General features: G+C 32.0%; 1 protein-coding gene and 1 non-coding gene across 3 annotated transcripts; both read left to right on the plus strand.

The window, feature by feature from the left end:
- Positions 1 to 1162: 1162 nt before the first annotated feature.
- On the plus strand, positions 1163 to 26198 carry LOC123696334 (beta-glucuronidase). Of its 2 annotated transcripts, none has more exons than XM_045642447.1 (14): positions 1163 to 1390; positions 9500 to 9763; positions 10280 to 10462; positions 16867 to 17036; positions 17849 to 17991; positions 19085 to 19272; positions 19976 to 20122; positions 20758 to 20930; positions 21562 to 21705; positions 22277 to 22361; positions 23259 to 23435; positions 23752 to 23890; positions 24815 to 24899; positions 25389 to 26198. In XM_045642447.1, exons 2-14 carry the CDS (start codon positions 9503 to 9505, stop codon positions 25483 to 25485), a joined length of 1992 nt encoding a protein of 663 aa, XP_045498403.1. In that variant the 5' UTR covers positions 1163 to 1390; positions 9500 to 9502; the 3' UTR covers positions 25486 to 26198. The 2 variants fall into 2 exon arrangements, with proteins under 2 accessions (XP_045498403.1, XP_045498404.1); XM_045642448.1 differs by lacking the exon at positions 1163 to 1390 and adding an exon at positions 8525 to 8632.
- On the plus strand, positions 22750 to 22942 carry LOC123696554. The gene has a single exon (XR_006752098.1). It is a non-coding gene; the product is annotated as a U2 spliceosomal RNA (small nuclear RNA).
- Positions 26199 to 26261: the final 63 nt, after the last annotated feature.

Genomic DNA, 26261 nt, shown 5'->3' on the forward strand with positions numbered 1-26261 from the left:
TGACACGAAAATTTTATATATAGTATATAGAGAAGAGAAGATTAACAAATTGATTACATTTTTTATCAAATTTAAATCTACTCCAAGTTAATATACTTTAATCTTATTCTCGACGAAAACAACATTTTTACTGATTACGTCAACAAAGAGAAATTGTAACAACAGGTTTGACTGGGAATCTCATAACATTTAACTTTGTAATTTATGGCTTCGTGCTAATGAAATTAAAAATAGTTTAATTGGAAAATGTTTATTTTACCTACTCAGCAGTCTTAGAACGTAACTATTATGTTGGTTAACCACGACCGATTGACTGATTTCTATGTCATTCATAAATCAAGATTCAATCAGACTGTTGATGAAAAATAAGTATTAAAAGAGAAATCAGTACTAAGATAATAATTATATTAGATAATACATAAATATTATATGTAGTCTAATTTTGGTGCTACTGTGTACCTAATTACAACCACGTTATGTAATCACATTTTAGTAGTTCATAAGATCGGGGTGAATTTTTTTTAATAAATCAAATAAAATGGGTTCAAATTGATTTAATTCGCAGTTAAAATAATTGCTGTGGTTACAGTTGCAATTGCTCATGGGCGGCGGTGATCACCTTACATCAAGTGCACCGCCCGGGCCCGCTCCTTCGCCGGTTGTAACCAAATAGTTAAAAAAAAGTAAAATTGTTTGTTTTGCTCTATTAGGTAGTAATTTTAATATAAAATAGCAGGCCACATTTTAATAATATAAAATAATTATAAATATAATTTTAATAACAATATAAAACTAAATTTATCAATTTATTTAGATTCATATACATAATATTATGATAATAATACAATATTATAACTAGCTGTCTTATTCTTTTCACTGGGGTATGAAAAATAGATGCTGGCCGATTCTCACATCTATATTCCTATCCTGTGTTCCTATCCCAATATGCATACAAAATTTCATGTCAATCGGTTCAGCCAGTTTTGGGAGAGTATGGTTGTTTATATGTGTATAGAGATAAAAGTTCTCTTCTGAAAAGATAGGTAATAAGGTTACTTATCTCAAATTTGAATTTCGAACGTCGCCCGCTGCCCGCTCCCGCTCAAATAGTGACAGTTTTATTATATCCAGCCAGTCCACCACAGAGTAAATAGTAATTTACCGACAGTTCGCCAACAAACTTCGCGCGGTAAACGCGCCCTCGTTTGAAATATAAGCGGAATGCAAATTCCCGCGTCTTGCATTTGTTTACTTAAAATGTTAACGGAATAACTTCCATACTCGAATAAAAAAAATATTATTAGGAATGCGTAGTTCCTGAATTTGTTTTATCGTTCATATTATCAGTATTGGTGACAAAATTTATCGGAAAGTAACTTTTTCCTAAGAAGTAAGTATTAACACTTATTCAAATTTTAATTGTGATAATATTTAGAAGGATTCAATCTCATTTGTTTTATAATTGAAAATGTGTTACTGAACTACATAATGATGCGTTTTTATTATTATCTTTCTTTCATCACATAGGTAGGTACGAGATTTTTTTTCGACCGTTACTAGGTACCTACCTAGTTAACTTTACTTATTTTATACACATTCTTATTACTTATTTTATATACATTCTAATAAATTAATTGTGTTTTAATTTGAATGTCTTTAATCTTCATTAGTTAATTAATCAATTAAGGAATTACAAAATATTCCTGAAATGTTTTGTATATAAACCCACGCTTATCATGACGTGAATATAGGTAATATTATTTTATCAGACACTAAGATAAGAGGTTATCATAAAAAGAAAGTTCAGATCACAAATTCTATCATGTTTAAATATTAATCTAATAATTTTTAACATAATCATAACTACGATAGTGAAATTATCTTTTAGTTCTATTTTCTATAATAATAGATTTGGCACAATGCACATAATATGAAGCTTGTTTGTGATTAAATTCGAATTACTCGTACATAATACATAAATAATATAACTAACTAAGTATGAGTATCTCAAATAAGATTCTTATGAATTATTTACGTTGTATTTTTTGTATCCATACTAATATTATAAATGCGAAAGTAACTCTGTCTGTCTGTCTGTTACTCAATCACGCCTTAACTACTAAAGCAATTTGCATGAAATTTTATATAGAGATATTTTGATACCCGAGAAAGGACATAGGCTACTTTTTACCCCGGGAAATAGGATAGGTTTTATCCCGGCAATCCCACGGGAACGGGAACTATGCGGGTTTTTCTTTAACTGCGCGGGCGAAGCTGCGGGTGGAAAGCTAGTAGCCTATATTTCCATTATTGGTTGAGACGCATTTATTCATTTAACTATGTAAAACTAGGTATACATTTAAAGAGGATATAATTTAAATTCCTCAATATTATGTTGACTAATCTTACATACCTACGCGTACCTTACTACTCTAATCCCATAATATATTGGATTAAGTTGACAATTCTCTGAAATTTACACTGCCCTCTATTTTTTACCTTACTTTAAACATTAAGAAATAATTATTATAATGTATGACTGTAATCCCTCATTTAATATTAGCATAGTATAAAGAAAAGTATGTAGTATACTTTAGCTTAGTTACTAACCTGTTCTAAATTTCCATTATCTCTTAGATTGCATAAAATAGCAACAAACATCTCCAGTAATACTAAAGGTACCTATTATTGGTAATAAGTATTCATTATATACTTAATTTAAGAGGCAACAATTATATTACCTAAGTACCTATAAAATTAATATAATATGTATTTTACGCTCACGATCACGATTAGACACAACAATGTGAATAGATATTATACCTTCATACAAAAATACGTGGTATAATAATTAATAACCATAATATGTTATTACCTTATTACAAACTTTATGTGTTACAAGATATCAGAGTTATTAGAAATATACCTAGCAATAGGTGTATAGGTATATCTCCTATCATGAATATGGATTTTCAGGTACCTAAGAACGTTACCTTCAGACCTATAATATCTACCTTCCTGCCTTTTATTAACCGACCTCAAGACAAAAGTATCTTCATCCTTTTCTTATAATCGCGTTATATAATGTGTGTGTTTTAACATGGACCAACTCAAATAACCAAAAGATATTATACTATCAATAATATATTATATTATCATACCCTTTAAAATGTACCTATTAGATTTTTTCAAAGTAATAGATAGCATTCTTTAGAAGTACCATTCTTGTTAATTAGTTTTATGAAATTACAATTCTTAAACAGTATGGTTATAAAATTATAAGTCAAGTTTTTTGTCATTATACTTCCAAAAATATTATAACAGCCCTTAACCAAACATACACGCAAGTCCCACACACATGCGTGTTTTTTTTTAATATTTAATAATAATAGTTTAATAGTTCACACAAATATCTAGTAGGACTAAATTTCAAAAGTAGAAGAGTAGGTAGGTATATTAGATAAAAAAAATCAAAATCAACATAATTTATTTGCAATTAAACATGGTATTAACGTGGTATTAACTTACATAATAGGTATAATAACTATATAATAGATAGTAGAGTAGAGTATATTATGTACTTAGTTACATATTTAAATAAGTAAATAAAAACATGTTTTCTAGAACGTCTATTTCTTCTGAAATTTTAAACAGCTTTTACGAAAACATTGTCAAGGATTCTTAGTAGTAAGTACCTAAGTAAACAGCAATAAAAATGTCGGATATTGTGTAATATAAACTAGCAACCACGAGAGAAGCTCTTAAGAATATTAAATTTTAAAGAAACCTAACCTCTTATAAAACAAACGCGCACATGATTTGTTTACTTGATGCCTTCAAATAATAAAAATACCTACTTCAGATTTCGTGACACTATGAAGAATGATCTAAGGTGTATGTACGTAATATGATTCTTGTTTCACCGCAGTAGTTTAGACGTTTTTTGTCACAAAATATACATCTTGATTCTTGATTATGTTACCGATTAAATATACATATTTGCAAAAAGATGTTAGATGGTTTATGCTCAAGTCAGTCTTTCAATGTTCATTTTGTCTGTTAAAATAGCATAAATAAGGTTTCAGAAATTAGAATAAATCAGTCACTGATTTAAGTATAATTACATACAAACTATTAATTCACATTTTTGTGCTAAGTACGAGTAGGTTTCCAAGAAACTTGCTGAGTGATATCATGCAAAATGAGATTGCATTCTAATGTTACCTCGCAGAATTTCTATTTCTTATATTACAGAGAGTGCAGGGACACCACTAAGTAAAATTTGTAGCTTACCTATCTTCATATCTTTTAACAATGTTGAAATGTTGCTGATCTACTATTAATTTGTGTAATGGATGTTGATATATGTGTACATATTATAAAGCAAAGTCAACACAATAACCACTATATTTTTAAGCAATACTAAGGCATAAAAGAATTTGATAAAAGTCCATTTATAATGCTTACATTGTGTAATGCAAATACATATGTACATATTTGCCAACTCAAAGATAAAATGGACTGGAGAGCTAACGTCGTAAACCTAGTTTTGCTGATGAACCTACTTAAGGAACAGAGCGATAAGTTAGTAGGTAATGAGGTACTTAATTATTAAACCAGAGCAATGACAGCCATTTTAAAAACATTAATGAACAATGATTTTGGCTAATTGAACTGCCCTTTTTGGCTTTCTTAACTCATTAAGTCGTTAGAGAGAACACTTGTGTGGGAAACTGTCCTTTCAACAATTACAACACAACGCTCTGGTCCGGGAGCCAGAAGCAGATTTTATGACCAAGTTCCTCTCAAGCGGTAATTAGTAAAATGCATCAAAGTATAGTATTATGAAGCCTCGTGAACGTCAGCTGGAGCTCGGTTGGGGGGGTGAGCGGTTGTAGCCTCCCACGCACGTAAGAAAAAAAAGTATATTCATTCATTTCCTCTCAGCTAAAAATTTGTCTAATTGTAGCTAACCCAATATCTCAACGAAAAATAATAATCAGCTGGTTACAGCATGGTGTATTATACGTCAGCTGGTGTCTCGAATATAATGAGACATTAACAAAATCATCGAGATACGTGGAATTCCATCAACATAAGTCCCCGTAAAAGATAAGTAATAACTTTATTAATTATATATTTTACTATTATTTTCTTAATAATTATAGTTAAATAACGTTTTTAGTGGGTTATTTCATATTTGTTACACTTTTAGGTAGATATGTGAATTGGATGATATGATAGTTATTTTTAAATGCAGTTAATAATATTTGTAAAAACATGTTTACCGATGTGGCTGAATGTACGTAGTACCCCGATCATGCGCACAACTAACCACCTCCAAGTACCTTATTACTGTCTATATTATGCTAGCGTGTGTTGCTTGAATTTTTAAAAATAACGATAATAATAATTAAAGATACGTCATTTCATCTCAGATGAAAATTTTTGAGCTGATTGTTAATATCAGTCAGTTGATGCAAACCGATGTTGAAGAAAACCTAGTCAGTTGATGCATATAAATTGGCAATAGATGCTTCTGTCTAACTCCTATGTAATAACTTTCAAAGTATCAGCTGACGGTTTTTCCACCAAGATACAGCCAGCTGACCTATATATATATCCACAGTTACATATAAGCTATCATCAGGTAAATTTTTGTTTGAGAGGAAATCACGGAAAATAATTTTATTTTTTTCATGTTCGAGACACCAGCTGACGTATAATACACCATGTTTTAACCAGCTGATTATTTTTTTTCGTTGAGATTTTGGGTTAGCTACAATTAGACAAATTTTTAGCTGAGAGGAAATGAATGAATGTATTTTTTTTTCCTACGTGCGTGGGAGGCTACAGCCGCTCACCCCCCCAACCGAGCGCCAGCTGACGTTCACGAGGCTTTATAATACTATACTCTGATGCGTCTGACGAATTATCTCTTGAGAGGAAATAATTAACCAAATTTGCACCTGGCTCCCTAACCACTCGTAGTATTGTTGTTTACAATAAGCTTTACAATTTTTTTTAAACAAAACAGCTTTTCTATATATTACATAATGTTTGTAAAAAGTATTGTTTACATTTCTCTTATTTACTGATTCAATTGGTTTCAGTTATTGAGAATTAATTATTTCAATTAAAACTGATGCTCTATTTGGAGAGGTTCATATTGCTTTCTCCGTTATAGTAACACGGAGGAATTCGTGAGAAAAAATACAAATGGAGCAAACATACAGAATAAAGAAACGCTTGCGTGGCTGCTTAATATTTTAAGTCCTTTAATACTGGCGCAACTTAATATGGCACTCGCATTATAAATGAGGCGTACAACAAAGAGCGTTTGTGTAGGCTAGCATTAAAAGAGATCAACGATAATGCATTCCAGAGCAGAGTACAATGAGCATACTCAGCTGGATGCAAGGGTAACAGAATTATAATGACATGTGAATGTTAGCATTGATAGAACGATGTGCAAGTTTGTGTTCATAGCTGGATTTAATTTCTGAAACTGATTTTAATATTTTTTTTTCACGAAGAGAAAGCTAAATAATTCCTATACAGATTACAGGTACGTCTGTGTCATCTGGTTTTATGACTTGTATGTAGTATTCACATAACAATACTTGTAACTTAAAATAAGATAACTTTCAAAATGACTCTACCACGACTCTACCACGAATCTACGTTTTATATGAATATAATATTGAATTTAAGAGTAGTCAGTAGTTAGGTATTAAAATATAAAGTTCATGGTTATAGGTTACTTATACATATAATATATATAGTTGCTACCTGCTACCGTTTTGTTTTAAATAACACTTTCTAAAAAATATTCTTAAGATGTTTATGCTAAAATTTAAATTTTTATTGTCTCGTTCTGTGGTCTCGTTATTTATTTGGGCCCATTATTTATCTATGGAAACCAAACAAAACGTCCTGATAATAAATCGACAATATAAAAAAGAAAACTGTGACTTATTGGACAACCTTTTAATTATGTTTGTTTTGCAAAGAATAATATTTTTCAATAATCCACAAAATGACGATCCAAAGGTGAAAATATCTAGCATTGCTTAGGTATGCAATAAATTTTATTTAAATATACATATCAAGGTTTCGTAAACATGTTATCAATTAGTCGATCGATAAACTTGGCAAAACGGTCAGTAACCCGTAAAATTTCTAGTGATACCTATATTTTGCATATATGGCCCGTGGCCGTGCCAATTTCATTTAGATTATTTCAAGAAACCTAGCTTTGTTGACTTATATCTTCGATATGTATATCGTACAGCATGACTTCCTTGCACATTGATAATATAAATATTTATACAATTTAAGGAGTGATAATTATAATACAATCGAAAACATAATATCAAAGAATTTCATTTATAAAATAGTAATAACATACCTATCTAAATAGTACTTATAATTAAAACACATATCTGTCTTCTTCCAAGTTCAAGCCGCAATACTACCTAATAGAGTTTTAAATAATGTTAGTTGCAATTACAGAAAAACAACAATACAACAGATGTCCACTGTATCGCCCATATGCCTAAAAATGACTCATGAATCCTGATATCTTGACAAAAACTGATAGAAATAATATTGAAATATATTTTCGTATGAACGCGGCTGTAGGCCACAGCGTCAATTAGTATATAAATTAAACACAGAATTAATAACTTTACATCCGTGTTGATATAATAACAAAACTTATCTTCTATCTGTATAATTATTACAAATTAAATTAATGATAGCGTGTTAAGGATAATTAAATTTTTTGTTAATCTTGAAACTTTTTTTACCCAAATCCATATTCATACGTGCCATATATTAACAGGATATGAATTAAGTGGTAAAACAATGAATAGGTACCTTCTCTTACTCAACCCTCAATTTTATATCCTAAAATAATAAGTGTAAAATGGGAATCTTCAAGCATATCATCTCATCTTATATGAGATAATATTTACTGATATTATCTCATATTAGATGAACATTTTTTAATGATATAAAAAGCAATATGCACTACATTTTATATGTACATTCACCGTATCATTAAATAACAATACCAACTTATTATTACACCAACAAATATTTAACTTATATCCTCAATTACGTGTCTCACTTCAAATCCCATATTCACACGACTGCAACGTTTAAAATAATATTACTATTACGACAAACTTTTTTGTTAAAATCTGAATTGGAAATGGACAAGAAATGTTGTGAACAATGCACGTTACACATAATGGGAACGTTAATTATCAATAACTCTGTTATCGTAAGAGTTATGTGAAACACGCTAAAATCTGTTTATCGCGAGATTCGCTGTATGCCGGCATGTGGAATCCAACTGAGAATTGTTGTTAGATGTATTGTTTATGCGCATGCTCTAGAAAGCCAGCTCGTTTTGCAATAAACGCATTTTACAAATGAAATATTTGCACCCGCTTTTTGCACCCAATTTTCGTAATAGTAATTATTTGAAGAACTTCAAGTATGCAGTTATTTGAAAATTATGGTAATGTTTCAACATAAAAGTGCCTAAGTATGTATATCTAGAATCATTTAATATCGAATGAGTGCTGCTGTGAGTTAACGCATTTGCTAAAACATAGACAAGGTAATTTATACCATTATTTACATTATTTTTTTAATACAAAAAACACATTTAAATTAATAAAAAAGTTAGATGATCTAAACGTGTTTTATGTCGCGCATAATAAAAATAAAAACTTGGTATGCAGAATCGAGTATCCTGTATCCACTTAGATCATTTACTTAATGATTTAAGTGTATCCAATATAAAAGTTTATATTTAAATTCCTCACCATGTTGAATTTCATTAAATTGAATTTTACACGAATTCTATTCTAATAACTAGTGTATTTTTGAATATAATTTAAGCTCTTGAATAAAAGTTTGACTTTATACTTAGTTTTTCACTTGCAAATTAGCTTTGTATTCAGTATTACGGAAACGTTTAGCTAAAGTAACTTCCGTTATGGTTATTTAAACGATATCAATCTTAATCCTTTAACGATGTGCATTTTAATTTTTAATGTAGTAATAAAGCTGTGCATAGATAATGTAAAAATAAGTATAAAATAGTCCATTATCACTTTCTGCCTTCGCCTTGTTATACACGACATGCGATGTTGATGCTCCCTCGTCTTGCATCTTAAGCAGTATTTCACTTTCTATGAATTAAACATTCTCTCGTACCCATGCTGGATAATAATTATTGATGTGCTATTACTTCGCGTATTATCTAATAAATAATTCTTCGTGTAACTTATATTCAAAATTAGGTAATGGTTAGATTAAGAAATTGCTTTCGGTTATGTATAGTTTTGTGTGAATTTGCGTGGCCGTCAGTACCTACCTATATAATTTTTAACGTGTTTGAATAACAATATGACTTACGCATTCCATACATAAAATAGTACTTAGTTTATGCACCAAAGATTTATTAGCATTCTCCTTTCAGATAATGTTAATCAGAACGAGTTTGTTCCTGCTATGTACGCTGGTTATATCCGTCGTTGAAGCCACTGTACCAGTGACGGCCAGTGCGAATGAGATCAACCAATTACCGAGGAAAAGATCCGTGAACCCAGGTGCTCCCTTATACCCACGTGCGTCGGAAACCAGAGATGTAAAGACATTAGATGGAATTTGGAATTTTCGAAAATCGCCTACAGACCCGGAATTCGGTTACAAAAATGGATGGTACGAACAGGATCTCGATAAGGTAATTTAAGCAATCTCAAATCAAATATCGAACAGGAAAATTTAAGAGTTCATTGCTTATTAATTTTATTTACCGATGTTTTATTTAAATAAAGTGAATATTTACTAGTGACATAAATACTTGAACGTTGTTCACACGTAAGAATCTTCTTGTCTTCGTCATGTAAAACATTACGAAACTTTATTCTCCTCGTGCATAATGTAATGCGAACGGAAATTGTGAAATTGAAGTTTGTTTCCCTGGGAAACAATCAAGAATTATATTGCAGTGAAGACAATTTAATACGCACTTGTAATGTAATCTCGTGCGATGACAATTCTTTAAGATATGATTAAATCTTTTCACAAGATCTACATTTACTTTTACTTCAGATTATGAAGAATATTATCGACCTTAGTCATAGTTTTCTTTGGTTATTACTAATATATCGAAATATGATTTAGATTTTGTCAAGCAATTTATTATCCTAGAAATTGTAACAAAAATGAACCAAAATTCATCTACGCCGTTCAACAGACTGGTCCCGTGATACCAATGCCGGTACCATCATCATACAACGACGTGGGTGAAGACGCATCGTTACGCGACCATGTTGGTCTGGTGTGGTACGACCGTCGCTTCTATGCCCCTTGGTGGTGGGGGCAAGCCGGACAGCGGGTCTGGCTGAGATTCAGCAGCGCACACTATGCTGCTCAAGTTGTAAGTATATCTAGGAACTCGATGGTTGAAAGGACCTTCATTCTATTGACTCTCATCCAGATTCGCGATGAAACCTCAATCAGAAATCTGTTTTTGAATACTATAATGTAATTGTTTAGTATAGGGATTCTTATTTGATATTTGATTTAGAATATTTAGGTGGGTTATCTAATTTCCACATAACGCAACTGATACCTACTCCTCTTTAAAATTACTAATAGCTTATTAGGTAATTAACAAAATGAATGAAAGGCATTTAAAATCGTAAAATACGCCAGTAGGTATGCCAATGTGTGTCGTGAGTCTCGTGACTAAGGTGTCACAGCCATACAACTGTCAGCTGTCGCTGGGCAATTGCGATCATGTAATTGGACAATTTGTCAGATGAGTCCGATCTTGCGGCCAACATTTGCTCGGAATTGACCCCGTGCGAATTCCTTAATTCACAATTGGATTGGGTACTTTAGGGATCCTTTACAGCATATTACTCTAATTTCGAAGTATGACGTATTTCGTTTCGGTCAAAGATTACACAGCTCAACAAAAAAACAATTTTTTTTTGTTGCCCTGGATATTTCTACAGATTTATATATTTCAAGTACCCAGTTTGCGAATGTAATCATTAAAATTATTTAATTGGCTCTAGTTTTTTTTTAATTTGGATTTTCATATATAAAAATTTCTTACGGCCCTTCAGAGTACGGGTTACTAACAAGTGTTTATTTTTAGGTGAATTACGTTTTCTGCACATTTATTCGCTCAGACATATAACCCTATTCTATAAAACTGACTGTAGAATATCAGAATAATAAATGGTTTCTGTAAAAAAACATTTTTATGAACAACAATGTTCGGTTTGTATTGAGTTAAAGAAACCCAGTAGCACTTGGTCAGCAAAGTGGATAGGTATACGAAATTCCCTTGATGTTTTTATTAATAGAATTAGACAAAGCAAATTCATTAGGAATAATTAATAAATATGAAAAATTAGGCCTTTGAGGGAATCTAGAAGTATAAGAAGAATACCCGATGGCCCTACAGGACGGGCGTGTCGACAATTGATAAAAAATGAAAATTTAACAAAATTTAATAACTGATGCTGAATGTAAATAATGGAGAGATATAGTATTAATTAATTTAAGATTAATTTAAAACACCAAATTATAAAGAAATGGCACAACAGTTGTTTAAAAAACTTCATTATTTTATGAGCAAATACGAGCATAAAGCTACACTTTGCCCACAGTCTCCTGGATAGATATCCAGTAAATCTGCGGAATTTCTGTGAGAAACAGGAAGAACACATCGAAAAAGAAGTAAAAATTATGGAATAATGGTATCAGGGTATATGGGATCGTCACATGATGGCAGATTACTGATGGTCCATAAGAAAACTATTGTCCCAAAATTAACTAAGAAGAGAAGCTTATAAAATCTATTTCCTTGTACTATTTCATAAGTTTTAATGATTTTTCTCTATTTTTATATCCATTTGAATTAATTAAATACTAAAACAAAACAATAAGTAAAACTTTGTAATAAATAAATGATGTAAAACAAATATACCTTCTATTTCATGCTGCGTTTTAGAGTCTAGTAAGAAAATTAGGATAAAAAAAAAACTAGAGCCAATCTACCAAAACCATTAATAGTTCTATATATAATATGCATAAGATTATTCGAAACCACTTTCACATCCAGGGCAACAAAATCATTGTTGACCAGTGTTATAGATTATTGTTATGAACAATCGATTGTTCCATATATAAACAACGGATAAGTGGAAAAACAACGTATTGCAGGTATAATACCTTGTAGTGGATTTCGCAGACAATGACTCCTCTTTCATGTAGGTGTTATCTGAAGGTCCTTTGATATAATAACAATGGAATGAGAATATTATTATTAGAATACATCTGTTTTTTATTATTGTTCTAGTATTTTCTAGGGTTTGATTTTACGCGAGTATTATACATTTAGAAATTAAAGACTTCTTAACGGATTTTAAACGCGATTTAATCATTATATTATTTTCCCGACGTTTCGAACACTTTACATCGAGCGTGGTCACGGGGAGACTCCCCGTTAAGAAGTCTTTAATTTCTATTATTGTTCTGTTAAGTATTAATGTAATTTTAATTAATGAGCAGCAAAAGACCTATTGTTATGTCCCACTATGTAATAAGTGGATATTTTCTATTTTTGTCAATGCTAATGCAATTTACATTTGTCGTATTATCACATAGTACACGTATCAGAACAAACTGCTTGGGAGTTGGGTTAATTGTTGTTAAAAAGATCATCACTGACCTTTGACACCTATAATTATTATTATTATGTGGTGTTTCTCGCTTCCTCTTTAAATCGCGGGAATTTTTTATTTTTATAACAATATTCTGTTAATTTTTTCATCGTGCTCATTTTTATTTATAGACAGATATAAATTTGAATCACGTCGCGTGATATCGATTTGTATCCAGGCTTGGGTTAATAAGATAGGTACCTATAGATTAAAAGAAATTGTTGCCATTTTTCTCATTTTCACGAATCTGTCGCAATAGATTTTCTCTACATGGATGTATTACATGTATTAATGTATGTACATTCGCATTAATTTAATGTTCTATTATGAAAATCTTTTCCCAGAATAGACATATTTATTTCCTAATTGCGAATGTTTTCTATATACATCATGAACTGCAATAGAAATGTCATTAAACCTCATAATGTAGACCAAAGTACGTTATGGCATCATGTGGTCGATTTAACAGCTCTATAAACTATAATCATTTCTAGAAAATCAAACTTGTTACTAACTATAGCATTGTACCGTTCTGTGGTTTGACTTATGTTCAAGGAACAGTGGCGGCGTAGCATAGGTTGGCACCCGGGGCGACTTTCTATTGAGCACCCTCAAAATAAAACGATAAATATTAAACGTGTTTACGTGACTTTATTTTGCTAAAATACTCAATGACCATTATCAAAATTTACTTTTCTGTCCTTTTCAATGGACAATATGGATAGATAGACCAGGGCCAATCCCTTCCAAAATGATGAAAACCTAAAAAAATTACAGTAGGATGAAACCCGTTAGAAAAGGAGGGGAATATGATAAAAATTAAAGGAAAAATAAATTAGTCAATCCGAGTCCGGGAAGTGGGAGGGGGGGGAGCTTTTAAGGCTAAAAAATGGTTTCTCTTGATTTCCGACAAAACTACATGTCCTATGGAAAAAAGTTCAATGGCAAAGTTGTAGGTAATAAAAAGTTCTAGAACTTTTGTATTTGCAATTTTTTCACATAACCTCAAAATTTAGGTGAAAAATTCAAAAAACCAAGTTTTTGGTTTTTTATTTATATCTTTTTCAAAAAAAAAATTTTTTCTACAAATTTCCTGAAAACTTACCTTATTATGTCCCAAATACACTGTAATTTATTTGATTGAAAATATTTATTTTTTCGCCTTATTTCAACTTTATACCAAAAAAACAACCTAATTTTCAATCGAAAATTCTGACGTCAAAATATCAGCTTTTTTCAAAAATTTTGGGGGCTTTTTGTTCGTTGAAATATCTACTTTCTGATGGTGTAAAATATAATATACATTACCATAGGAAATTTACTCAGGAAATGCATACAAACATCCTCCCACTTCCCGAACTCGGATTGTCTGTAATTTATTTTTCCTTAAATTTTTATCACATTCCCCTCCTTTTCTAATGGGTTTCATCCTACTGTGATTTTTATTTGTTTCAAAAATTATCGGCCCTGGTCTAAGATTAGCAAGTCGTGTTTGGCTCATTGTATATCTTAAGTAAGATTTTATTAACTTTAATTTTGAGAAACTTCTTTCACAAGAAGCCACCGAAACACAAATAGTTAAAAAAAATCTTATACATAGAGCTAGACTTGGAACAGACTCAGAATAGTCTCATTTTACAATAAATTTCAAAAGCTCCAGGGTAGTCCATTGGATCGCTTCTTGAAGAGAAATGCTGGCGGCTTCCAAGTGGCGCCTCAGTCGTAAAATCTCCAAAATAATGCTCTCTGCAGAAAATTCATCATAGATTTTTGTAAGATCTTCTTCTGTTGACGTAAGTAGAGTTTCAGACTGAACAACACCAAATGTTATGAGAATGTCATCCATTGCTTTGTAGCGATGCTCTAGTTCTTCGTAAAATCTATCAAGACATTCTAACATAACTCTATGCAACTCGTCCGGCAATGTTAGTCCAACGTCTTGGGAAATTTCTCCTGGAATTCGTCATCGGAATCTCCTCCTCCCTCTTCTTTCAACGGAAATATCCAAATCCTCACATTTTTCAGTTGCGTAGGAAATAGCTCTTTCCACTATTTGGATACGTTGAGTTTGAAGAAAAATCCAGCGATAGCCCAGATATTTGGATATACTTTTGTTTCTGATTAACTTCTTCTAGGATTTCACACCAAAAGGAAAGGTAGTATTTAGTACTTATTGACTTTTCTTTGTCACCGTGTTGTCACCCCTGGATGCTTGGCACCCGGGGCGGACCGCCCCCACCGCCCCCCCTTTACGCCGCCACTGTCAAGGAAATGTCTTTTATATCGTTATTGTTATTATTCAGTAAAAGGATACCAACTGCAAACTTATGGCAATCGTTCTCGCTCTTATAACAAAATAATTGGAATAAGGATTATACTACCAAGTATCATTAAAATAAATTTAATTAACGATAAAATAACCTTAAATTTTTACCTCAATAAGGTTTCTTATCGCTCAGGATACATTAACATACTATCTGCTAATAATGTAATTAAGGATACCGATTATAATTTAACTTGTAAAACACCCGTATTTAATTTAATAACGCATTACCGTAACAATTTCCTTCCTGAGAGAAACTAAGAACTTTTACTGTCCAACAAACGTGCATAAAATTATTACTTCAATATAACGATCATACTCACCTACTGATACAATTACTAATTATGGATTTGCGTGACATTTTACGGACTCCTTAATAAGATGCAGATTTGTTATTTTCTGTTCCAGTAGAATGAGTTACATATCCATACAAAAATCTCGATGAGACTAGAATAGTTTTCTTTGTTATTAAATTCAATTTTCGAGTAAGATTTTTTCAACTGCTATGTTTATGATCAACTAGATTTCCGCTCACGGCTCGCCCGCTTCGTGAAAGAAATCCCACGTAGTTCCCTTTCCCGTGGGATTTCGAGGAAAACGAAATTGTCCTTTCTCAAGTCTCGAGCTCTCTATACCAAATTTCATCAAAATTATGTCAGTTGTTGAGGCGTGAAGAAGAGGCAGATAAACGGACAAGTATAGTTACTTTCGCATTTATAATTTTAGTTAGGATTCTTTAGGATAATATCGGATAGATAAATTATTTAGAAAAGGAAGGTCGGTTCAACCAGTATAAATATTTTCGCTAGAAAAGTTTCCATAGATAGCGCACTATAAGAATATACTTACCTACTTACGTAACAATCGAAACTATCGTTAAACCTATTTGCACTCAAACGATAGTGTTATCATTGACAAATAAACAGCTTTTTAACATTAAGTTTCGTAATGCAACTTCCTTAACGATCGTTTTATCTCAAGTACGGAAAATTTAGCCAACCCCGATACCGAATATTTAACACCGTTCTTCAGTTGCCTTATCTCGACGTTATTTTCAACTACCTACATATTCTGTTGTCATTCTAATGGTTTATTATATAATTAGATTTTATCATATTGACATTTTATTACAAAACACTTCAAACCCACAACAAAAACAAATCTGTCGTTAGTTATCCATAATTCATGGAGATAATCTTTGCGATTTAAATGACGAATACATTGAAGAATCCTAAGATTATATTTATCATAAAATACCAAAATGTAATAATCAAAACTTCATCTACTCGGCTTCGTAGGGCCATTCAATATTTCTTAATGTGCAATTATGGATATTTAAGAGCTTCATGTGACCTGTGGCATTTATTAGGATGTATCTGTGATGAGACGGTGTATACCTGTTTCCATCTGTGATATGTTCTTAAAACTCAATTCAATTATCTGTTTTTAATCTGCTTTGAAAAGTTCTATTACTGAGCAAGCGGTCCGCCCCGGCTTCGGCCGGCATATGTTTATGCTTTCTTATTATAAAAAATAATTAACGAAACATTCATTTTTATTATGCCTATAAATAAATACTTACTTGTCTTCTGGACTATTTAATTGCGAGTTACCTACTTTATGGCTATGTGTGCTACTTTTTCCTAAGTAACAATGATTTACCTAATGTAGGCTTGTAATATACTATACTAGTAAAATATATACAACTTGAAATAGGTAATAGGTGTATTCAATATGCGCATTTATTTCAATGATCAAGTATTCATTTTTAATTTTCAGTGGGTCAACGGAAAATCAGTAGTGTACCACGAAATAGGTCACCTGCCTTTTGAAGTGGAAATCACAGATGTGGTATTATATAACACAAGTAATCTGCTCACAGTCGTCGTGGACAATACCTTACTGAGCGACACAGTCCCGCAGGGACAAATAAAGGACATTATTATCGCGTGAGTATTTTGACCTATATTTATTTATTTGTATGGTTGTAACATTAGGCAAGATGGGTATGTCAAGTTTTTTTTATATTTCTAATCATCATTATCATAATTTCGTACTTTTTATCGTTTCTTTCTTGCTGTGTTTTGTGCAGTGGGTAAACTCCAACCTGGGCCTGTTTTATCATTCTTTAATCTTTTTAAAAGTAGAAGACTACGTTATTCCTGAATTGCATAGGATTTTTTATTTATTGTCTTTATCCGTTTAGTTCATTATTCATATTCTAAAATAAAAGCTCTACGATTAATAACCATATAGACATTGTTTAAACATCAATTGATAAATGAACAAGGAAGTATAAAAATTATTGATTATTCTCATTAGAACTCATACATCCTCATTTATTATTTGTCCATTGTTTATTGTAAAGTCTATCACGAGAATATGTTTTATTCAAATAAAACCTGTATGTAATTTTTCATTGCGACAGCACTTTACAATGCAATGTAACAATACTTATGATATAACTAACATAATATATTATTATCACAGTTATTATGTACCTATTGTTTAATGTGCATCATTAGGAAAAACATGAAAATTATTCAAAGATGATATTATAATTAGCAATAATATCTGACTTTATACAGCTATATTCCTAGCTATAACAAAATGCAAGAAAATTACAATTATTTTAGCATGATCTCGACCTAAACCCTTTCTTTAAACATTCCATCATCGTATTTTCAAATCATTTTTCTACTTTTTTAACTTTTCATCAACTTATTTACGAACATATACCTATTTATTATTAATTATATAGAAACAACAAAGTCCGTCAAGAGCAAACCTACACATTCGACTTCTTCAACTACGCGGGAATCCACCGCACCGTGTTCCTGTATACAACGCCTCAGACATACATCGATGACGTCATCGTCAATACAGATATACAAGGCCTTACAGGTGAGGTTTTTTGCTAGTCTTGAGATACCTACTTAAAAATAAATGATCAAATTTTGCATCAATCACTTACTTTAAAGATATAACTTTTTTAGTTAGTTCATGATCGATTATTGCCCTGCGGTTTTACTCCTCCGCTCCTGTAGATAGATTACTCGTTTTAAAAATATGAGAAAGTTACTCGAGATTTCTAGATTACAAGCTAAAAAATATTAAAGCTTACTTCCCACTGAATATCGTTATCAGTCTATATAGTCATATAAACAATCGCAAACTTATAATTTCCAATCAACAAAATTATTTATTTCTTGTACCTACCTGTTTCTAATTCTATACCCATACGAAAAATATGACCAGATGAATGAGTTTGAGCTATATGCGTTAGCTTGTTCATTTTAATCATAGACCGTAGTATACTGTATACCTTATCGACCTAATCTCAAACAAACAATAAAATAACTGTAACACTCCATACTGACCTAAGTATTTCGTATTATTCCATCTTATTATTTCAATGTAAGTATAACTGATGAAGCCATATATAATATTACAAAAAATATTTCTGTGAACCAATAGGTAGTTAAGAAAGGCATTCTTAGGAAAATAAACAACAATGTTAGAAATACTGCACAATTACAACAAATATATGATGCTAAGAAATCACGCAATAATTCGAGAAATAATGAATTATTTATGTTTTATCTGAGAATGTTAATAATAACAATTCTCAGATAAATCACTTTAAATTGCATATTCGTTAACACCACTAATTGAAATCTGTTCTCACAATATACAATTAAAGCATTACATACCATAATTTATAATAAAAAAATGTGCGTACATAACCACATATAATAATTAATGATATGAAGGACTGCTCGAAGAACAAATCCTCTTAGTAATAATTTAGTAGCAATTCATGGTCCTTTCAACTTTAATACGGTCGTTCAACTTAATAATAACAACATGATCCACAAATAAAATTCGCAAATCATTGTCCTTAGCATTCATTTTGACAGGATCCATAAGATATTTTATTCTATATCTTGAAAATCCACTTACATATAATATAGTCTAAAACCACAAAATCCCACAGGTTTCGTGGTATACAACGTTACATACAAGAGCCACACAAACGCACAATGTGTAATACAACTGTTCGACAAGAATGACACGCAAGTAGCTGGGTCACAAGATTGTGCTGGGTTGTTGGAAATCGGAAATGCTAACTTCTGGTGGCCGTACCTAATGCACCCTGAACCGGGATATTTGTATACTTTTAAGGTTGGTATTTTATGTAAGAAAATATTGGTTGTCTGTAAAGTCGGTTTACTGACGATAGTTGAAAGTGACAACGATTGTGCTTCTTTGTCGCTCGTTCTGCGCTCTCGCTTGCACTTCAAGCCTACACGGAACGCCTCAGAGCGAGGTAACGCCGCATGAGTCATGTTTTTTCGGTCGTGCAGCCGGCTCTATCGAATTATAAGACGTTGTCACGTCAAAAACTGCGCACTTAAAAGTTATTTATCGAAAATTGTACACTAATTGAATGTAAATAATAAAAATTGTGAGTCAGAGCGATAGGAATCTAAATAAATTCAATCTTATCATTGTTCTTTACTTCTAGTTTCATCAACTTTTTTGAAAGGCATAATTCACAATTTTTAGAATGAAGATTGTAACCAGATGTTATTTTTATAACTATAACATTATCTTAGCTTATCTATAACATTTACATACTATTTCTTTATTTATATAACAACAAAATTCAAAAGCGCGAGTCCTTTAGTTTGTTTATCAAATCAAATTATTTGTTGACACTTCTCTGATTGCACCACATTCTAAAAAAAATCTAGATAATATTGCAATTTATATTCTCGTTGATTTTTGTTTTGTCGTACAATGTTATGTTTCTGATATTTTGAACAGGATAGGTAGTTACGAAATTAAGAAAAAACTTGAACAACCATATTTTTTTCACTTGCAGGCATCTTTAATAGGTCCGCTTGGTGAATTAGTGGACACGTACAGTCAAAAAGTGGGCATCAGAACTGTGACTTGGAGCAATACAACCGTGTACATAAACGACAAACCTATTTACTTGAGAGGATTCGGAATGCACGAGGACTCTGATGTAAGAAAATTTTCATATTTAATAATTTCTGATTAACTATCTACTGAAAACATATATTTCGTGATTCCTTGTAATAATTAATTCAATAAAGTATAGATGGTATTTCATAGCCAAATAATTGTCGAAAGGTGACCAACGTTCCTACCTAAAAATAACCAATATTATAAATCATGATAATCACATTATTATTTAAATAAGCAGCGGTCACATTGGTCCCCAAAAAAGAAAAACATAAAATATCAAGACGACTTTTATTAATGGAAGACTAGCTTTCCGCCCGCGGCTTCGCGCAGTCAAAGAAAAACCCGCATAGTTCCCGTTCCCGTGAGATTTCCGGGATACAACCTATCCTATGTCCCTGGGTAAAAAGTAGCCTATGTCCTTTCTCGGGTATCAAAATGTCTCTATACCAAATTTCACGCAAATTGGTTCAGTAGTTAAGGCGTGATTGAGTAACAGACAGACAGAGTTACTTTCGCATTTATATTATTAGTATGGATTCATCCGAATTCTTCCGCAATATTTTAAGAAATATATGGAGGTACCTACAATAAACCATGACATACCTTGAAAAGCATCCAACAAAAAATGTTTCTATTTTGAAATTAATACCTAATAAAAATATAAATTTCCAGCTCAGAGGAAAAGGTTGGGATCAAGTACTATGGGTGAAAAACTTCAACCTAATAAAGTGGGTAGGAGCAAATGCGTTCCGTACATCGCATTATCCTTACGCGGAGGAGATTTACCAAATGGCTGACGAACACGGCATTATGATTATAGATGAGTGCCCTAGTGGTGATACAGAGTAAGTATAGGGCATTTATTTATTAACTTCGATATTACTTCGAAATCTAAGGTCAAAATCTTAGATTTCAAATTTTTGGCTATACTGGACTATCCTTACGCAGAGGAGATTTACCAAATGGCTGACGAACACAGCATTATGATTATAGACGAATGTCCTAGTGGTGATACTGAGTAAGTAATAAGTAGATACAGGGCATTTGTTTATTTATGAACATCGATGATTTCGTGATTTAAGATCAAATATTGAAATTTCGAAGTTTTGCCTATAGTGGAATATTCTTGCTTGGAGGAGATATGCCTCCGAGCAAGTACATACGTACGGCATTAGGATTATACACCAGGGTCTCAATGGCGATACTGAATGAGTATAGTAATTTTATTTCGATTTCGTCTTTCAAATTTGTATCCTATATTAATGGTTTTTTGGGTGTTTGATTATTTATTTGAACTAGATCAGGAACTACGTCTGACTCGAATTGAAGGAGTATTTTTACTTCAAATATTCCACTTATCAAGGCAGGCTATGTGATTTATACCAAACCAAGATGCGGAATATCTATAAAAAAATTAGGCATATTATTATATTTTAGACATTAGTTGCATAGATCACTTAGTATTTCTTTTTCTAGCATATTCACAGACGCGTTACTAGAGAAGCACAAGCAATCCCTCACAGAGCTGATTCGTCGCGACAAAAACCACCCCAGTGTGATCATGTGGTCCATCAGTAATGAACCTAGGTCTGCTAATTATAAAGCCGATGCTTACTTTAGGTAAGCCATGTTTTTTTTAATCCATACTAATATTATAAATGCGAAAGTAACTCTGTCTGTCTGTCTGTTACTCAATCACGCCAAAACTACTGAACCAATTTTCATGAAATTTGGTATGGAGATATTTTGATACCCCAGAAAGGAGATAGGCTACTTTTTATCCCGAGAAAATTACGCAATCCCGGAAATCCCACGGGAGCGGGAACTATGCGGGTTTTTCTTTGACTGCGCGGGCGAAGCCGTGGGCGGAAACCTAGTATATTAAAAATTTTATATTCTAGGCATTGTATTTAATTAGTAAATTTGGGCCCACTATAACAGAAAATTGGTATGCTAATATACCTAGTTACCAAAAAGAAATTAAATGGGGTCATTCACCTATAGATAAAACAACCAGTAATTATGTAAAATAAAGTACTTACCTTATATACATGATAGTACATGATAACCGGGAATGCTTAATTATGAAATATGTCGAAAAGAAGCCTATAAAAGTCGAACAATAACCACAATTATTGTGAACAATCCTTGCAAGTGTACATTTATTAATCTTCGTAAATATTTATTACAGCAAAGTGGTAAAACACGTCAAATCAATGGACCTGTCGAGGCCAGTTACTATAGCTATTTCACAGACGTACCTGAATGACAAAGCAGTGAGTATTTATAGTTTATTATTAATAATATACTGAAACCAAGTTCTTTAATTATTACAAGCAATGCTTCTGAATGCTATATTGATATTTACTTTATCAACCGTTTCATTAAAATACAAGAAATAAAAAATAATGTGTGTGAATTAATAATTATTATCAGTACCTAGTCAATAAATAACTATTCATAACGAATTTTTTATTTTCCGAACGACACGCCTATAGCGCACTCTAGTGTGAACATTGAACATCACGTTTTGACATGGAGTTAAAGAACTTGAAGTTGCTATAGTAGCACTAGATGTCGCTACAGGTCTTTTTCAGGAAATTACATCGCGCTATAAAAGTTTTTTTTCGCATACGTATATACCCTGAGATACCAGGTTATGGTATCGCTTCTCGGCCTTTTGGCTAAGATCAAAGTGTAGTATCTGTTCTTTTCAGCTTAATATCTGAAAGTTCCCGCACAGCGGGACCAGTATATTAAACTGATTTTTGTAAACCGACGGGATGTTCGGGGCTCGCTCCACTCCCGTCACGGGTCGGCCCGGCATTGCAGTGCCGCCGGGATCGGCCCACATAAATAAACTATAATGAAAACCTGCCTATCTCAAATTATAGATTAGGCAGGTGTCCTAGCTGAATAATTGATTATTCAATATTTCCGAAAGCGCATCGCAAAAATTAATAGCCATCGATACAATCCAACCAATATTATTATTACGCATTGCTACCTCTACAATGCTATTAATTTTGAAACCGATAAAACCTAAACATAACCCCAATAAGCCCTATTCCTTAATAATTCCATTTTCCCACTGGTTAACATAAACACACAGCATACCTAATAAAAACACATTTACCATAGCATAATGACATTAAAATACCTATTATTACCAGGGTCAACACTTAGACGTAATTTGCTTCAACCGATACAACGGATGGTATGCCAATACGGGTTCCCTACTGAACATAGCAACTAATGTCGTGGATGAAGCTACCTCCTGGCATCGCAGGCACAATAAACCTGTGATTATGACTGAGTATGGAGCTGATACCGTCGCTGGGTTGCATATTGTACGTATTCTAATGAAATAAAATTAAATGTTTTACTAGCCAAAGTTTAGTATGTATAAGTACAATAATTAGATATATAGCAATTTATTCAATAACGCGTAATTACTTTGAAGTCAATAAAGTAGTAGTGTACTAAGTACTTAGATCATTAAGTAAACTAAGTATCAGGTTTTATTATGTCTTTATTCTGTCATATTATAATCTGTATTTTTTTTAAATATGTCGCGCAATTTAAATCTTTTTCTAATTTAATCAGTTTTTAGTAAATCAAAACTGTAACAACATTAACTATTCTGTTTTAAACATTTTTTTCCAGATACCAGAATACGTTTGGTCTGAAGAATACCAAGTCGCGCTAATGTCGGAGCACTTCAAAGCGTTCGATCGTTTGAGACGCGCGGGATTCTTCTCGGGCGAATTTATTTGGAATTTCGCTGATTTTAAGACTGCACAAAGTATGTATTTCTCCTCATATTCAATTATTATTGGCGGCATAATCAATATGATTTATAATTAATATTATTGCAGCTAATCAGTTGTTATCATAGTAAATTCATTTGTAAAATGTTGAATGATCACTTTATTTCATAATTGTATGAAGCAACAAAAAGTATGTATTAAAAAAGCAATAAGCAAACTCACCTGAATTATTTGCTAAATGTAAATAAGGCCAATAGCTGTTAAGTATATTTTATATTATATCAAGCACCTATTTTTAATATGAAATTCTGTATTAATAAGTACCTATATTGATAATAAAACTACAGAAACCAATACTTATTACACTAGATTACATAAACAGGTTACAAGAGTACTATTTCATAATAAGAAATATAACAAAGCGAACGCAAAAAGTATGTAAGAAGTAAAGTTGTAACTTTGTGATCTATTCTTTGTTTGTGATTTAACGTCTTTGATTTAACGGAAAACTGCCGTAAATGAAGGAAACTTTCTTTTTTTTACTGTCAAGCTGTCAACGTTGAAACTCGTGCTCGGAGTGAAAGTCTTTTTGAACTGTTTGCATTTTTTGTAATGCATTCAATATTTACGCTGAACTGAATTGTATTTAATTAATGTACATTATTAAACAATTCGTCAAATCAATCTTATACAACGCGTGTTGTTATAATTTTTTTTGCTTTTCTTGCATTTAATTGAGCGCGATAAAAAATATGTTTGCATTATTTTTCTGTAAATTAATTTAGAACGCTCTAAGATCAAAGAGCAATAATTCACGTATCTTCAAATACATTTACAATATCATACAAATCCAATCGTCCGTCATGTTTACATGACCAGCATCAAAAATCACCAGCTTAATGACTTAAAATCACAAAATGTATCAAAACATATTCCTTAAAAACATAAATATTTTGCAGACATAATCCGCGTAGGGGGCAACAAGAAGGGCATATTCACGCGGTCGCGGCAGCCCAAAGCCTCCGCACACCATCTCCGCGCCAGGTATTTATTTATTTTTTATTTTACACTTTATTGTGCAAGAAAGCAAATACATAAAGGAAACAATATTACATTAAATAAAAGCACAAAGGGCGGCCTTATCAGTGTGCAGTAATCTCTCCCAGGCAACGACGGGGAGAAATGCAAAGAAAAAAAATTATATATTGTGAAACAAAATAACAACATTTAGAAGTGAAACTTCTTTGGGCGCGTTGATAATAAAATTTCAAGGTCGCGTCATGGCAATATCGTCACGTCATGGAGTAAAGCGATGATTTCGGTATCGTAGAATCTTGCCGAAGAAGTTTCATTTCTGACACGTGCTCTTTTAGTTTGAGTAGAAGTAATAATTATTTTTTTCAAAAATTTTGTCAAAAATAATCAGTATTGTGTGTGATTTTTAGATATGTATTTGATCTATACAAATTAAATATCCCTGGACTTGTTGATATTATGTGTATTAAAATAATATAAAATATACTAATACACCAGGTACCTCGCGCTCGCCGCTGCTGAGTCGGGCGCGCCGCCACCAGAACTGCAATACTACGTCAGCGACCATAAACCGCCTGTACATGAAGAGCTATAGACAATAGTGACCGTAGACCAGCCGTACATGAACCATAAACAGCAGCGACCATAGAGTATAGGCAAGCCGTGAATGGGCTATAGAGAAGTGACCATAGAGTATAGACCAACAATGCATGAGCAATAGACAATCTACTCTATAACGTTAAACCTACTCTATGAAACGTTAAACTTGGCTCATGCTTGGCTAACCAACGGATGTGCTAGTTTCTATGCGTAAGGTTTAGTGATCACATTTGTGGAGAATTTTAATTTTGTTCCGTTTGTAGTTTTTGGCCAAGCGCCTTATATTATTTACAATGCAATTTTTAATGAATTTAGTGTTTCGTTAGTATCACTGCCACTTTTAATTTTGTTTTTTGATATTGTTAAGCAACGGTCATAATGAATTGATTTATAAGTAACGTATTAAAATTATCCGTTGTGTAGTATCAAAGTAATTTTAAAATGTAACGTAGGCACACTTATGTACAATTTAGTTTTTTGTGAAATTGTATGTGAACTAGAATTAAGATTTATCTTCGTAATAGAAAATAAAATAACCGTTATAATTATATTTAAAATGTGAACATGTTAACGACTAATGAACGTTACCGAAAGGAATAACATTGAAGCATTTAGTTTTTAATTTAAGGTTGAACCCACCTACTATTATTTTTGTTATCGCAAAACTAAATTAATGTTAAATTAATATGATGCATTTATATTGCCAGTTCTTAAACTTTACTTGCCCCTATATAGGTACAGAAAATTATAAAAAATTCCATCCGTCCCCAA

Source organism: Colias croceus, chromosome 12 (genome assembly GCF_905220415.1).
Source record: "Colias croceus chromosome 12, ilColCroc2.1".
Lineage (NCBI taxonomy): Eukaryota > Metazoa > Arthropoda > Insecta > Lepidoptera > Pieridae > Colias > Colias croceus.

Coding starts and splice junctions, on each gene's coding strand:
- LOC123696334 (XM_045642447.1), top strand. CDS start 9,503: ATGTTAATCAGAACGAGTTTGTTCCTGCTATGTACGCTGGTTATATCC. Junction 17,992..19,084: donor AGATATACAAGGCCTTACAG/GTGAGGTTTTTT, acceptor AAAATCCCACAG/GTTTCGTGGTATACAACGTT. Junction 20,123..20,757: donor GAATGCACGAGGACTCTGAT/GTAAGAAAATTT, acceptor ATAAATTTCCAG/CTCAGAGGAAAAGGTTGGGA.